The sequence below is a fragment of the Rhineura floridana genome, chromosome 2 (genome assembly GCF_030035675.1).
Source record: "Rhineura floridana isolate rRhiFlo1 chromosome 2, rRhiFlo1.hap2, whole genome shotgun sequence".
NCBI classification, from domain to species: Eukaryota; Metazoa; Chordata; class Lepidosauria; order Squamata; family Rhineuridae; genus Rhineura; species Rhineura floridana.
Window position 1 is genome coordinate 218,401,919 of NC_084481.1, and position 12,234 is coordinate 218,414,152.

Consider the following 12,234-nt stretch of genomic DNA (forward strand, 5'->3'; position numbering starts at 1 on the left):
AACCAGTATGCCTCCAGATGTTGTTGGACCACAACTCCCATCTTCCTGACCATTCGCAATGCTGGCTGAGGCTGATGAGAGTTGTGGTCCAACAACATCTGGAGGCACGCTGGTTGGGAAAGGCTGGTCTAGCTAATTAATCCATTTAGGCTGCAGTCCTATGCTCACTTAGGCCCCATCTGCACTATGCTTTTAAAGCAGTATCATACCACTTTAAACAGTCATAGCTTCCCCCAAAGAATCCTGGGAACTGTAGTTTCTCAGAATGCATTAACAATCAATCCCTCTTCCCTGGGACCTCTGGGAATTGGAGCTCTGTGAGGGGAATAGGAGTCTTCTAACATCTCCCAGCACCCTTAACAAACCACAGTTCCTAGAATTCTTTAGGAGAAGGCATGACTGTTTAAAGGGTTATGATACTGCTTTAAATGCATAGTGCAGATTGGGCCTTACTGGGGAATAAGACCTATTGAACTCAGTGGGACTTACTTCTGAGTAAACATGCTTGGGAACTGCAGTGTTAATGTTGCAGCTGTGCTGGAAAAGGTATTCTATACATCAATCTTTTTTTTCTGCTGAGGCTTTCATTCCTGTGGGGTAATCTGTTGGGGGCAGATCCAGGCAATGGGCAGAGCCGTAGCCACTGATGGGGGCACTTAGAGACAAAAAGTGTTCTGGATTAACTAATTTTCAATTTTCACCATGGCTACCTTAGATTGAGTTACCAGTTTTACACAGTCTACTCAGAAGTAAGCATTACTGCTTTGATAGGGGTTACTCTCAAATAAGTATACAGAGGATTCTGTTTAGTACAACAGACCAGTGCCACCACTCTTTTGGAGAGCAAGGTGAAATTAAGTTTACTTCCATATGATACACTTAATAAGGCACATGGTTTCCCCTAAAGAATCCTAGGAAGTGTAGTTTGCCCTTCACAGGGCTACAACTCCCAGCATTTTTAACAGTTCCCAGGATTCTTTGGTAGAAGCCATGTGCTTTTAATGTAAGACTATAGGCCTTTCTGACCTTAGTGTCTTATAAATGTGCATATATGGCATTTGTTCCCAGACAGCTGGAGGAATATTTTCCCCAAGCCATACAACCTGGAAAAAGTTTTATAAAAATACATTTATTTTGTAAAAAAAAGAGAAAAAAACACTGTCCCTTCCAGTTGTCCTGAAACTACTATTCATTGAACACACATTTAAAGCACATGACTTCCCCAAAGAATCCTGGGGACAGTAATTTATCCCTCCCAGAGCTACAATACCTAGCACCCTTAGCAAACTACAGTATGTTACGGATGTGTTCTGAGATACCAGCATTTTGTAGGAGCAGTGGGCTTGCTGTAGGTCTGTTGGAATGTTTCAGTTGTGTGTTTCCACCCACGTTCAACCTGTATACTTGTAAATAAATGCCAATAAGCCTCCAGAGACTACCTTCCAAAAAAAAAATTCAGGTTTGTGTTGTATCCCTGGAAACTCCCTCCGCTCAGAAAAGTGGCGTGCACAACTGCTTGGGGAGGCGAATAACAGTATTATGATTTGAGTCTTAAATGAAAACTTCCTTGCTTTCACAGCTGATCATGGCACCTGTTCACATTGTCTTCTTCAGAAATTAACTTTTCTTCTGTCTAACCCTTTTGCCATTGGACTGTTTGTCTTATTGATTACAAAATGCGAGTCCTGCAATCTGACAACATTGTAATTGTGATTTGCAGGCTTAGAAGATGATGAAACCTCTGACCTTTTTCTATACCAGTTCTCCAAAACCTGATAAAGAATGTGAGGCTAAAAGCAAGGCAGCCAATCCTTCAACATCATCTGAGTCGGAACTTGACTCCATGTCGCTTGAATCATCAACAGAAGAAGCTCATCCAAAGGACAACATGAAAACTGAAAACCACAGGCAGGATTCGGCCCTTGGGTACCCTCCTGGATCGCCTTCAGAAACCAATGGGACATGCCCTTGTACTCCAGAGCAGAAGAAGAAGAAGAAGAAAAAGAAAGGAATACGGGGGAAAATTATTGGTGCCCTGTACGACATTACTGTTGGGAAAAGCAAAGTAAGGCCCTTAAGAATAGAAAAGGACCCTCCAAAGGAAGAAAGCCAGCCAATTACAGGTACGGTAAGACCATACAGAGGGGCCATCTGTTCCCATGTGAACTTGTCCATCAATTGAGATTTTTGTCCTGATTAAAGCCATTGGTCCATTAGAGCAAGGGTCACCACCATGGTGCCCGTAGGCACAATGGTACCCTTCAGGTCTTCCCCTGGTTCCCACAAAGCCTCTGAGCCCCCCCCATAACTGCCTCTCTTGGACATCAGGTGGGGAGTGACAAGTTGGAAGAGGCAAATCAGGTGGGGAATCTCCAGCCTCCAGGCCAGTCATGGCCCTTCAGGGGGTCCCATTTGGCCCCCGAGGCCATTTTCTACAAACCACAACTTGCTGACATCACTAGTGATGTCAGCTTATGGGCTGGAATACAGGTTTGAATCCTGCTTTGGCTGTGTGATCCTGTTCTCAGTAGAAAACAGGATTATGCTACCAAGAGAGCAGGATTTAATCCCTACATCAGCTGAGTTTTGACTAATATACACATTTTTGCAATTTTACCTAATAAAATGCATTTTTGTATGTTAATTTCATGAATGTATGCATTGTTATGCAAGCCTTCCACTAACAGATGCATTTTTGCATACATCGCAAAATTCAGTGGTGTGCATTTCAGAGGATAATTGTTTCAGTTTACATATTGGTTTGAAATGTGCAAATTAGGTCGTCACTCATTAAAATGCAAACAAAATCAAATTTCTCCTCCATCCCTAATCTCATGATTATTGGGTACCAAGATGTTCTTGTTTTGTTTTGCCAGTTGATCAAATCAGAGAGCTGATTAAGGATCAAAAATTCTTTGATGCCAGCCAGCATCTCCTGGTCATGGAGAAGGAATGCAACGGTGACTCTGACAGCAACAGCAAAGAGGAAAATATGGACAATCAGAATGAAATTGAAGATCTGTTTGGACTTTTGAAGCAAGAGGTCCTCAGGATCATACGTTCATCTGTTAACATAGGACAGGCTGAGCCAGAACTGCTACAGGATGCAGTGAGAACTGTAGCAGAACAGGTGGAGGAGGATGACAGATGTGCGTTGGAAGAAAAGGCATCTGGGAAACCTGTGCGTTCCCGGCCCAGAAAATGGAAGGAGGATTGGAGGAATACAGTCCAGGCGTCTGTAACCGAGCGAATGAAAGAGCCTCCATTTGATGTTAACGAGGGTCTCTCAACAACCGCTTACAGCTTCCGACACCTGGGGAAGACTATGAAACAGGACCTGATCACAGTGGTGCAGTATGTTAAACCTCATTACCCTGAGCATTTTCAAGTGTGCAGCACCTATGCAGAGGTTTACCACCATTGCTTCTCTTCTCAACTAGAGACAATTGTTCAGTTTGAACTGGGCATCAAGGACACTTATCTTCTCCTCACTTGGGTGTGGAATATTTATCCAAAGTAAGTCATTTATTTATTTATTACATTTGTATTCTGCCCCATAGCCGAAGCTCTCTGGGCGGTTTACAACAATGACTTACTTCTGTGTATTGCAAAGAGTGTGGATGTCCACTGTCCAGTCAGTATGAATTATATTCAGTTAAGTTCTACTTAGAGCAGACCCACTGAAATTAACAAACAGAAATTAGTCATTCTATTAACTTTGATGAGTCTGCTGCGAGTAGGACTAGCATTAAATGCCCTCCTATGCCTCTCTGTTCTCTCTCTGGACTGTTTCCCCCATCTCAACAGCTACCCCTCAAATTCTACATCAAACAAACACATAGGAAGCTGCTTTATAAAGGGTCAGGCTATTGGTGCATCAAACTGACAATTGCTTTTAGGGTTATAGAGGGGCATCTTTCTCAGTTCTACTTTGAGATGCCAGAGAGTGAACCTTTTGCATGCAAAGAGTGTGCTGTACTACTGAGCTGCTATGACCCCTTCCCCTTTACACAAACTGCACTCAAAATAAGTTGTGAGGGCTATAGCTCAGTGGAAGAGCAATCTGCTTTGCCTACAAAGGTCCCTGGTTCAATTCCCGCATCTCCGGGTAGGTCTGTGAATGTCCTTTGTCTGAAATCCTGGAAAACTGCTGCCAGTCAGTATAGACAAAGCTGGGCTAGATGGACCCATGGTCTGGCTCAGTATAACACGTACAACCAACGATAAGACCCACAAATGTACAAACATTTTCTTGTAATGTACATCAGTGAACAAACACACAAAAACAGCAATAAACAACAAGCTAAAGAACAACCAGCAATATGACTGTTTTGAAGGATCAGTTGGCTCCATTTTCCAACGGCATGCAGTGAAATGTAGACTTGTGCAAGGGTGTTTGTTCAGTGCAAGAGAGGCTGAGGCAGTGCAAACAGGAACTGAGCAGGAAGAACAAACCTTTGAATAGGGTTTTCATGCTAAGTGGTATTCAGAGGGGGTTTACCATTGCCTCCCTCTGAGGCTAGTCCTCCCCAGCTGGCTAGAGCTTGCTCAGCTTGCCACAGCTGCACAAGCCAGTCCCTTCCTTGTCCGCAACTGCCCACTGGGGAGCAACTGGGCTCCTTGGGACTGTGCAGCTTGCCCACGGCTGCACAGGTGGCAGGGCACATAACCCCTGAGCCACTTTCTGTGGGGGTGATCTTTAGCTGGCTCTTGACACCCAGGAGACACGAGCAGGGATTTGAACTCCCAGACTCTGGACTCCCAGCCAGGCTCCCCCACTGTGCTATACCTGCTGTCTGAAGACATATAACAACAAATTAGTGAGACCTTTCAAAGGTACCATAGGAGGTGGGCATGCTGGTGCCCGGGGCAGGGTATTTGATGGGCAAATAGTCTGATCTTGTATATAAGGCAGCGTCCTTTGTTCCATTGATCAGAATGGGGAGGATGCACCCCAGTGATTGCTGTGTGTATGCTGCGGCACATTTGAATCCTTTTGATTTTGAAAAAAAAAGTTGCACCCATTTTGATTCTAATGGGAATTGCTAAGCAGAGATTGGCAGGCAACATGAAGGTATGGCAAGTTTGAAAATGTCTCAACCAGGTGAGGGCAACCTTTCACCCTCCAAATGTTGTACCCCGACTCCCATCAGCACTGCTAGCATGGCCTGTGGTCAGGGATGATGGAAGTTGACATCCAGCAGCATCTGGAACAGCACAGGTTCCCCACCCTCCATTGGAACCAAACTTGCCATACTTCAGTGAGTGTGATTTAGCAAGCAGAACAATAGCAGGATATGGGTATTCAAAAGCAAACATTTTTTTCATTGACTTTAAAAGAAAGATTATCCTCAGTGCCCACTTTAGTTGAACTCCAGCACCCTATCAGATTTCTTGCCTTTTGAAAAGCAGTTTCATCTGGCTGTCTTAAAAACTCCTTTTAACACCTTTTCCTACTGCTGTTTCAGCGGTTAAGGCAAAATACTCCTCTTGGCTTCCCACTGAAGAATTTGCCGGCATCAGCTATTTAGTCAAAGCTGTGAACAAGTCAGATATGTAAAAGCATTGGCTATATAAGATGGGTGGTTTTCACAATGGATCCAAGAATCCTGTGGCTTTACAAGCTAAACTTGCTTTCACATCTGCTTTTCACTGGAAATATTTGGAAACCAGAATAAGAATTTGGGGTAATAAGCAGTCACTTTGAGCCGAATTGACTGCAAGCGATCTGAATGTGATCTTCTCTTTTGGGGTCATTTCAGTGAAATCAGAAATCACCCGGTCTTAGTGAAAGAGTTGGACAAAGCCAGTCTTGGGAGCCTTTTGCCACTCAAAGAGATCAGAGAGCTTGAAGCGACATACCTGGCTAATGAAGCGGTAAGAGGCCTGTTTTTTCTTTATTCACAATTTGTTCAGGTGCTGTTGCCAAAGAGATTATATAGTCCATCAAATTTACGTCTGAGCAAATGAGAGCACCTTTCCACCACTGTGTTTGCCATAGCCCCACCACTATCACTAAAAATAGGAGATCCACGAGTTAAAGGATGTGTCATGCACGACGGGGCTCAACCAGGCACCTCCCAAGGCAGGCACAACTTTCACGGTTTTTGCACAAAGTCAAATTTCAAGCCAGTTTGCAATGTGGAATGTAGACTTAACAGTGTTCTTGCTGCTTGTCGCCCTTGGTTTCCATTCATAGGGTAAAGATGGAGAACCTTTTTTCTGTCAAGGACCAAATTCCCTTGGGAGTAATCTGCTGGGGGCCATATGATAGTGGTGGGTGGGGACAGAGCCCAAAGTAGGCAGGGCCAGAGCCAAAAGTGGGTGGCACCCTTTCTCTCTCACCGCATCTGCACTATACATCTAAAGCAGTATCATATCACTTTAAAAAGTCATGGCGTCTCCCAAAGAATCCTGGGAACTGTAGTTCATTAAGGGTGCTAAGAAGACCCCCTATTCCCCTCACAGAGCTACAGTTCCCAAGTTCCCTTGGAAAGAGGGATGGACGATTAAACTATTCTGAGAACTGTAGCTCTGTGAAGGGAATTGGGGGTCTCCTAACAGCTCTCAGCACCCTTAACAAACTACAGTTCCCAGGATTCTTTGGGGGAAGGCATAACTGTTTATCTGCTTTAAATGTATAGTGCATATGGGGCCTTGCTTCTGAATAACCGTTTCTCATTTCTTCAGTTGCTGTTTTTTGTTCAATGTTTGTCCCTCTAAAACAGGGATTTAGCCCTCCAGATATTGCTGGACTACAACTCCCATCATCCCTGATGGTTTGCCATGTTGGTTGGGGCTGATGGGAGCTGGAGTCCAATATCATCTGGTGGTGTGTTGGTTCCTCATCCCTCCCCAAACTTAATGTGATTGCTTCATTTTTGTGTTGTATACTAAACAAAAGTATGTGTTGTGGGAGCAGGGAGGGAGGGATATGGGATGAGACTGGGAAGTAGTTGCGGTTGAGCAAGGTCACAACTTCTCCAGCTCTAGGCAGATTTCTAAATTCTTCTGCGAAAGAGGGAGACGTGATTTGCAGATGATTATACTATTTACTTTCTGAAAAAGCATTGCAAGCATTCTCCCAAACACACAGGAGCTAAGGGCACCTTGGAATAATTTTAATTTGAAGCATTCTCTCTGTGTGTCTTTCCAACCATGTTCTATTTCTGCTAGTAGCAGGGAAAGTGGGTATTCTTGACTGGGATCTTAAACATTCCTATGCCACCTTCCTATTTGAGAGTGCCAAAGACAAAAAAATCTTATTATTATGGGAAGAATTGTTTATTCGTTCATTCATTTGATTTATAATCTGCCCTTCACAATATGGTTCCAGGTTAGGGATATGCATATATACACATTAAAACAATAAATAACAACACTCTATAATCAGCACTCAGAATATTAAACAATAATTTTACAATCATCAACAGCATTCCATGAGAACAGGCAAATAAAAATACAGATGAAACCGCTCTTAGCAGCAAATCTCATTCCCTCCCAAAAGAATAGCTGAACAGGGGACCTGAATAGGGTGGCCAGGTGAAAAACTTGACAGGGTTCCTGCCCCTGTTATAATTGTGTAGAAGCTACCTGTGCTGAAATGTCCTCTTCTGTACAACTAAATGTGTAGGAGCCCTGCCCTCTTTTGCATCTGGGGCCACCCTCGACTTGAACACTGGGCCTGCAAGACCCTTCAGACACCTTTGATTGCCCCAATGATTGGTGACAGAGTAATTGTAATGTAAAACCCATTTGCTAATCTATTTTTTTTGTATTTTCTCCTTATCCTATAAAGGATTCTGTTAAACGCTGGCTGACCAAGTGTCTGGAAATGGAAGTCACAAAGTGGACACAAGGGAAGGAACCAGAGAAACTAGATGGTCATTTTCACAGTGAACTACAAATAGATGCCATCCGGGTAATCAAATATGTGCATGCTTGTATGTGTATATATACAGTTTATATTATTATCATCACCACCACTACCACCACCATCATTTGTTTATTTCTGTGCTGCTTTTGGCTAAGGCCACCAAAGCAGTGAACAAATTAGTACAAAAGAAAATACAAACCACAGTAATAACAAATACAAAAGTACAGTCAGCTGTTTAAAATGTATTTATTTATTATTAAATTTATATCCTGCCCTTCCTCCCAGAAGGAGCCCAATCAGTGTTTTCCTTCTGCATGGGGAACTTATCCTACTTTGATACTTGCCCTTGGTGCTCGGTCCAAACACAGGTAGGGTTGTAGGAAGAGGAAAGTAGTAGTCACAGGCCAGGTTCTTGGAACTGGAGGGCCTGAATTCAGATCTTGATTTAAGCTGAAGATTATTTTAATCAATTCAAACAGATCCTAGAAGTCTAAAGTCAAGAAAACATGTTCCCCAAGACAGGGAAGGAAAAAAAAGTCTCATCTTGGAAGACCAAATTCTGCAGGTTCTCTGCAAATGGAATAAATGCTATGTGACTGTTATCATATGCAGCACCTCCAGTTTAATTTATAAATCTCTGTTGTATTTGCAAGAGATTAGTTGAGCACAGAAGTTGGGTGGTCAGGCAGCTGAGGTGACATATCTAGTACCAAGTGAAAAAAGCCCCACCTCTGCTGAGAAATAGCAATACATCAGAGGAAGGGAGTTTCCTTTCTTGTCTTTTTTGCCCCACCTTCCTCCCCATCACAATTATCTGCATGTTCCTACATGTTTATTATATTGCATAGGCCCAGTCCCCAATTCAGTGCACAGCTAGATACACTTAAGGAGTGCTGGAGTTGTGGGTTTCCTGCATCTGCAGGGGCCTGGACCAGATGACTTTTGAAGTACTTTCAAACTGTATTATTCTAAGTCCCATTAAAATGAGTCCTCTTTTGCCCTATATATTTAAAGCAGTATTGTGCCACTTTAACAGTCATGGCTTCCCCCAGAGATTCCAGGGAACTGTAGTTTCTTGAGGGTGCTGAGAGTTGTTAGGAGACCCCTTCCCCTCACACAGCCACAATTCCCAATGTGGTTTAAGAATCAATCCCTCTTCCCAGGGAACGCTGGCAATTTCTTTTGTGGACCTGGTGAGCATCCTTGGTATATAGAAACCACTACTTTGTGTTAAATGTAAATGTACTGCTTTCAAGTCGATTCCGACTTATGGCGACCCTATGAATAGGGTTTTCATGAGGCTGAGAGGCAGTGACTGGCCCAAGGTCACCCAGTGAGCTTCATGGCTATGTGGGGATTCGAACCCTGGTCTCCTTGGTCATAGTCCAATACCTTAACCACTACACCACGCTGGCACCACACTTTGTGTTAAGGTGGTCCCATTTTCACTTCCCAACTGAGTGGCACTCAGCCACCTGAGTTCGCTGTTAGAGGGAATTATAATGGTCAGATACTAAATTTGGAGCTACAGTGATGATTCTTTGGTTGGATTTTTTGTTATTAGACTATCTACGGAGGACAAAAACGTGCTGAAGGCATTAGGGCAGACCTGGGCAAGCAAATATCAGCATTGCTTTTGGAAGAGCTCTTGGCCTTTTTACAAAGGTGGGATATCAAGATCATGAAGAAATGTTTTTCTTGTCATAACGAGCTCTGATTCTGATGCCAATTTTCTAATCCTTGTTTCTCTCCTACACTCTAGCTATAAGAAGGAACTGGACATTTTCATTAAAGAGAACAAGCAGCACCGACACTTTGAAGCAACAATAATTGCAAACATTAACAATTGCTTGAGTTTTCGGTAAGAAATGAGTGACAATACGATGATTTTGCAATACGTACTGGGAGGATCAAGTATATGAGAGTTGTTTTGATTGGGGCTGATGGGAGTTGTCATCCAAAATGTCTGGAGGGCATTAGATTGGTGAAGGTTGTCAAAGTGTGTCAGTCAGTGTTCATCTAGGCTAGAAACCTGTGTCTTCCAGTGGCCAATACTGGATGCTTTGCAGACATATAAATGACTGAAAATGTAGAGAATGGTACATATTTTGGTGGTCAAACCCAGTTCAAGTAGGTAGAAGCTCATGGGTGGTATTCAGTGACTGTGTCCCATCAGCGCAAGGATTTCTCCCCTCCCCCATGTACCCTACATCCTCCCCAAATCTACTCCAGAGGTTGGGGGGGAACCCCTACAACAGATTTTGAGAATATGGGGGGAGAAGAGGGGGAGAACATTCCATTGCACAAACAGAAATCCTTGCACTGATGGACGAGAGACTTTGTGCAACCTTCAATTCCACCCTAAATTTATGCAGTCTTTTAAACAGTAGCCTTAAAAAACCATAGCCAAATAGATCAAAATTAAATCACCAATGATACAGTGCCAGAGTGCATCCCTTCAAGGAGGACTGCAATGTGAATTTGGTAACAGATTCTTTTTTTGAAAAAAATATTATGTTGAATACAAGTCAAAACTGCAGCTGGCAAGCACCATCTCAAAAAAAAAAAGGCACCCCCTTATTTCCAAAAAGGTAGGGATTCCTTTCCTACAGTGATGCTTCCTATGACACATTATGTGAGCATTATCTTTTTAAGGTAAGTAACATTGTTACTAAATACTAGAAATATTACATAACATACTTATATACAGAAGTATTCGTATTTAAATTCTAAGGCTGTTGCTGTACATAAAATCCTAACACTCCCATTTGAAACATATATATCTGTCATCTAAGATTAAAAAAAGAACACCCACTACCATTTTACTTTCAAAATGGTCCTACACACCTTGTCTGATAAACTCATGTCTATTTTCAAATTTATATTAAAAGAAACAGATTGCCATTAAGTAAAAAATTGTTTGGCATTCTAATAATTGCAGAAATATTCCTGTTCTTGCTCAGATCTATTTCTTCTGCTGCCTTGTTCAAACACACCATGCTAGTTCACTTACAGTTACTAACAGAGCAATCCTATACTCGCATTACGCTGGGACCAAAGATATGCTTTTGCTATACCAGTGGAACAACTACCTTATTGATTGATTTATTACATTTGTACCCCTCCTTCCTTTCATCATAGTAACCCAAGGCAGCATACCTGTGGTTTCCAAGAGGTCTCCCATCCAGGCACTGGCCAGACCCAGACCTGCTTAGCTTTAGCAAGGTGGTGGCCTCATGTGCCTTCAGACCATAGCCTGATATCTATTGCATGTTCAGCCTGGGATAGGGATAACACACAATTAGAAAATACGGAGCTGATGGGGGAAATGGCAGGCATGCCCCCAACAATGTGGGCAACTCTACCAATGCCCACCAATCAGGGACTATGCTGGCAACTATGACCACATGCTACCTGTACGCAGAGGCAGCCAATGAATTCATGACTACAGGGATACACCCCAGCACCACCATGCACACAATTATGGAAGAGTCCCCCCACTCTATCGACACCACTTGCTCAGGCAGCAGTGACCCAGCTATTGAAAGTCTCCAGCAGGAGTGGGGAACTTTAGGCCTGGTGGGGGTGAATGCAGCCCTCCAGGCTTCTCTATCTGGCCCTCAGCACTCTCCATGCCACACTGCCACATCCCTCATTGGCCCTGCTTTGTGTCTTCCTTGAGTGATAGTTTTGCCTGGCGAGAATGTGTCCTTGAGCTCCAAATAAAGCCACTTCTTTCCACTAACATTCTTTCCTCCGTGGCGCAGAGTGGTAAGCGGCAGTAACGCAGCCGAAGCTCTGCTCATAGCCGGAGTTTGATTCCAATGGAAGGAGGAAGTCGAATCTCCGGTAAAAGGGGTCGAGGTCCACTCGGCCTTCCATCCATCTGTGGTCAGTAAAATGAGTACCCGGCATATGCTGGGGGGTAAAGAAAGGCCGGGGAAGGAACTGGCAATCCCACCCCATATAAATGGTCTGCCTAGTAAACGTCACAAGACGTCACCCTAAGAGTCGGAAACGACTCGCACTATAAGTGCGGGGACACCTTTACCTTTTTTTTCCCTTGGATGGAAGATAAAGGCGGGGTCTGTGTGAGTGTCTGTAGAAACTAATTTATTGTACAAAGATAAAATTTGTATGCCTTGCTCTGCCCACTTTTTGCCTCTGACCCTACGCAGACTGACTACACCAAGGAAAGGAAGGTGACGCTTCCTTACCTGCTTATCAGTGATGTGAGATACTGGCTCAGCCAGGAAGCTTCACCTCTGCCATATATTCATTAATTGGTTGCTAGACGTACATTTTCTGCACTGTCCCACAACACAGGTGTCGCCTGCCTGCCTGCAGCAAAAATAAGG

The 12,234-nt window shown here is 43.5% G+C and overlaps 1 protein-coding gene across 1 annotated transcript in view; it reads left to right on the forward strand.

The window, feature by feature from the left end:
* Positions 1-12,234, forward strand: part of TNFAIP2 (TNF alpha induced protein 2) — a 38,031-nt gene that overhangs the window by 12,665 nt on the left and 13,132 nt on the right. The window contains exons 2-7 of the mRNA XM_061612235.1: positions 1,721-2,123; positions 2,877-3,516; positions 5,763-5,877; positions 7,799-7,921; positions 9,441-9,541; positions 9,639-9,737. Coding sequence (XP_061468219.1) covers positions 1,730-2,123; positions 2,877-3,516; positions 5,763-5,877; positions 7,799-7,921; positions 9,441-9,541; positions 9,639-9,737 — 1,472 coding nt within the window. The 5' untranslated portion in view covers positions 1,721-1,729. The remainder of the gene's footprint in view (positions 1-1,720; positions 2,124-2,876; positions 3,517-5,762; positions 5,878-7,798; positions 7,922-9,440; positions 9,542-9,638; positions 9,738-12,234) is intronic.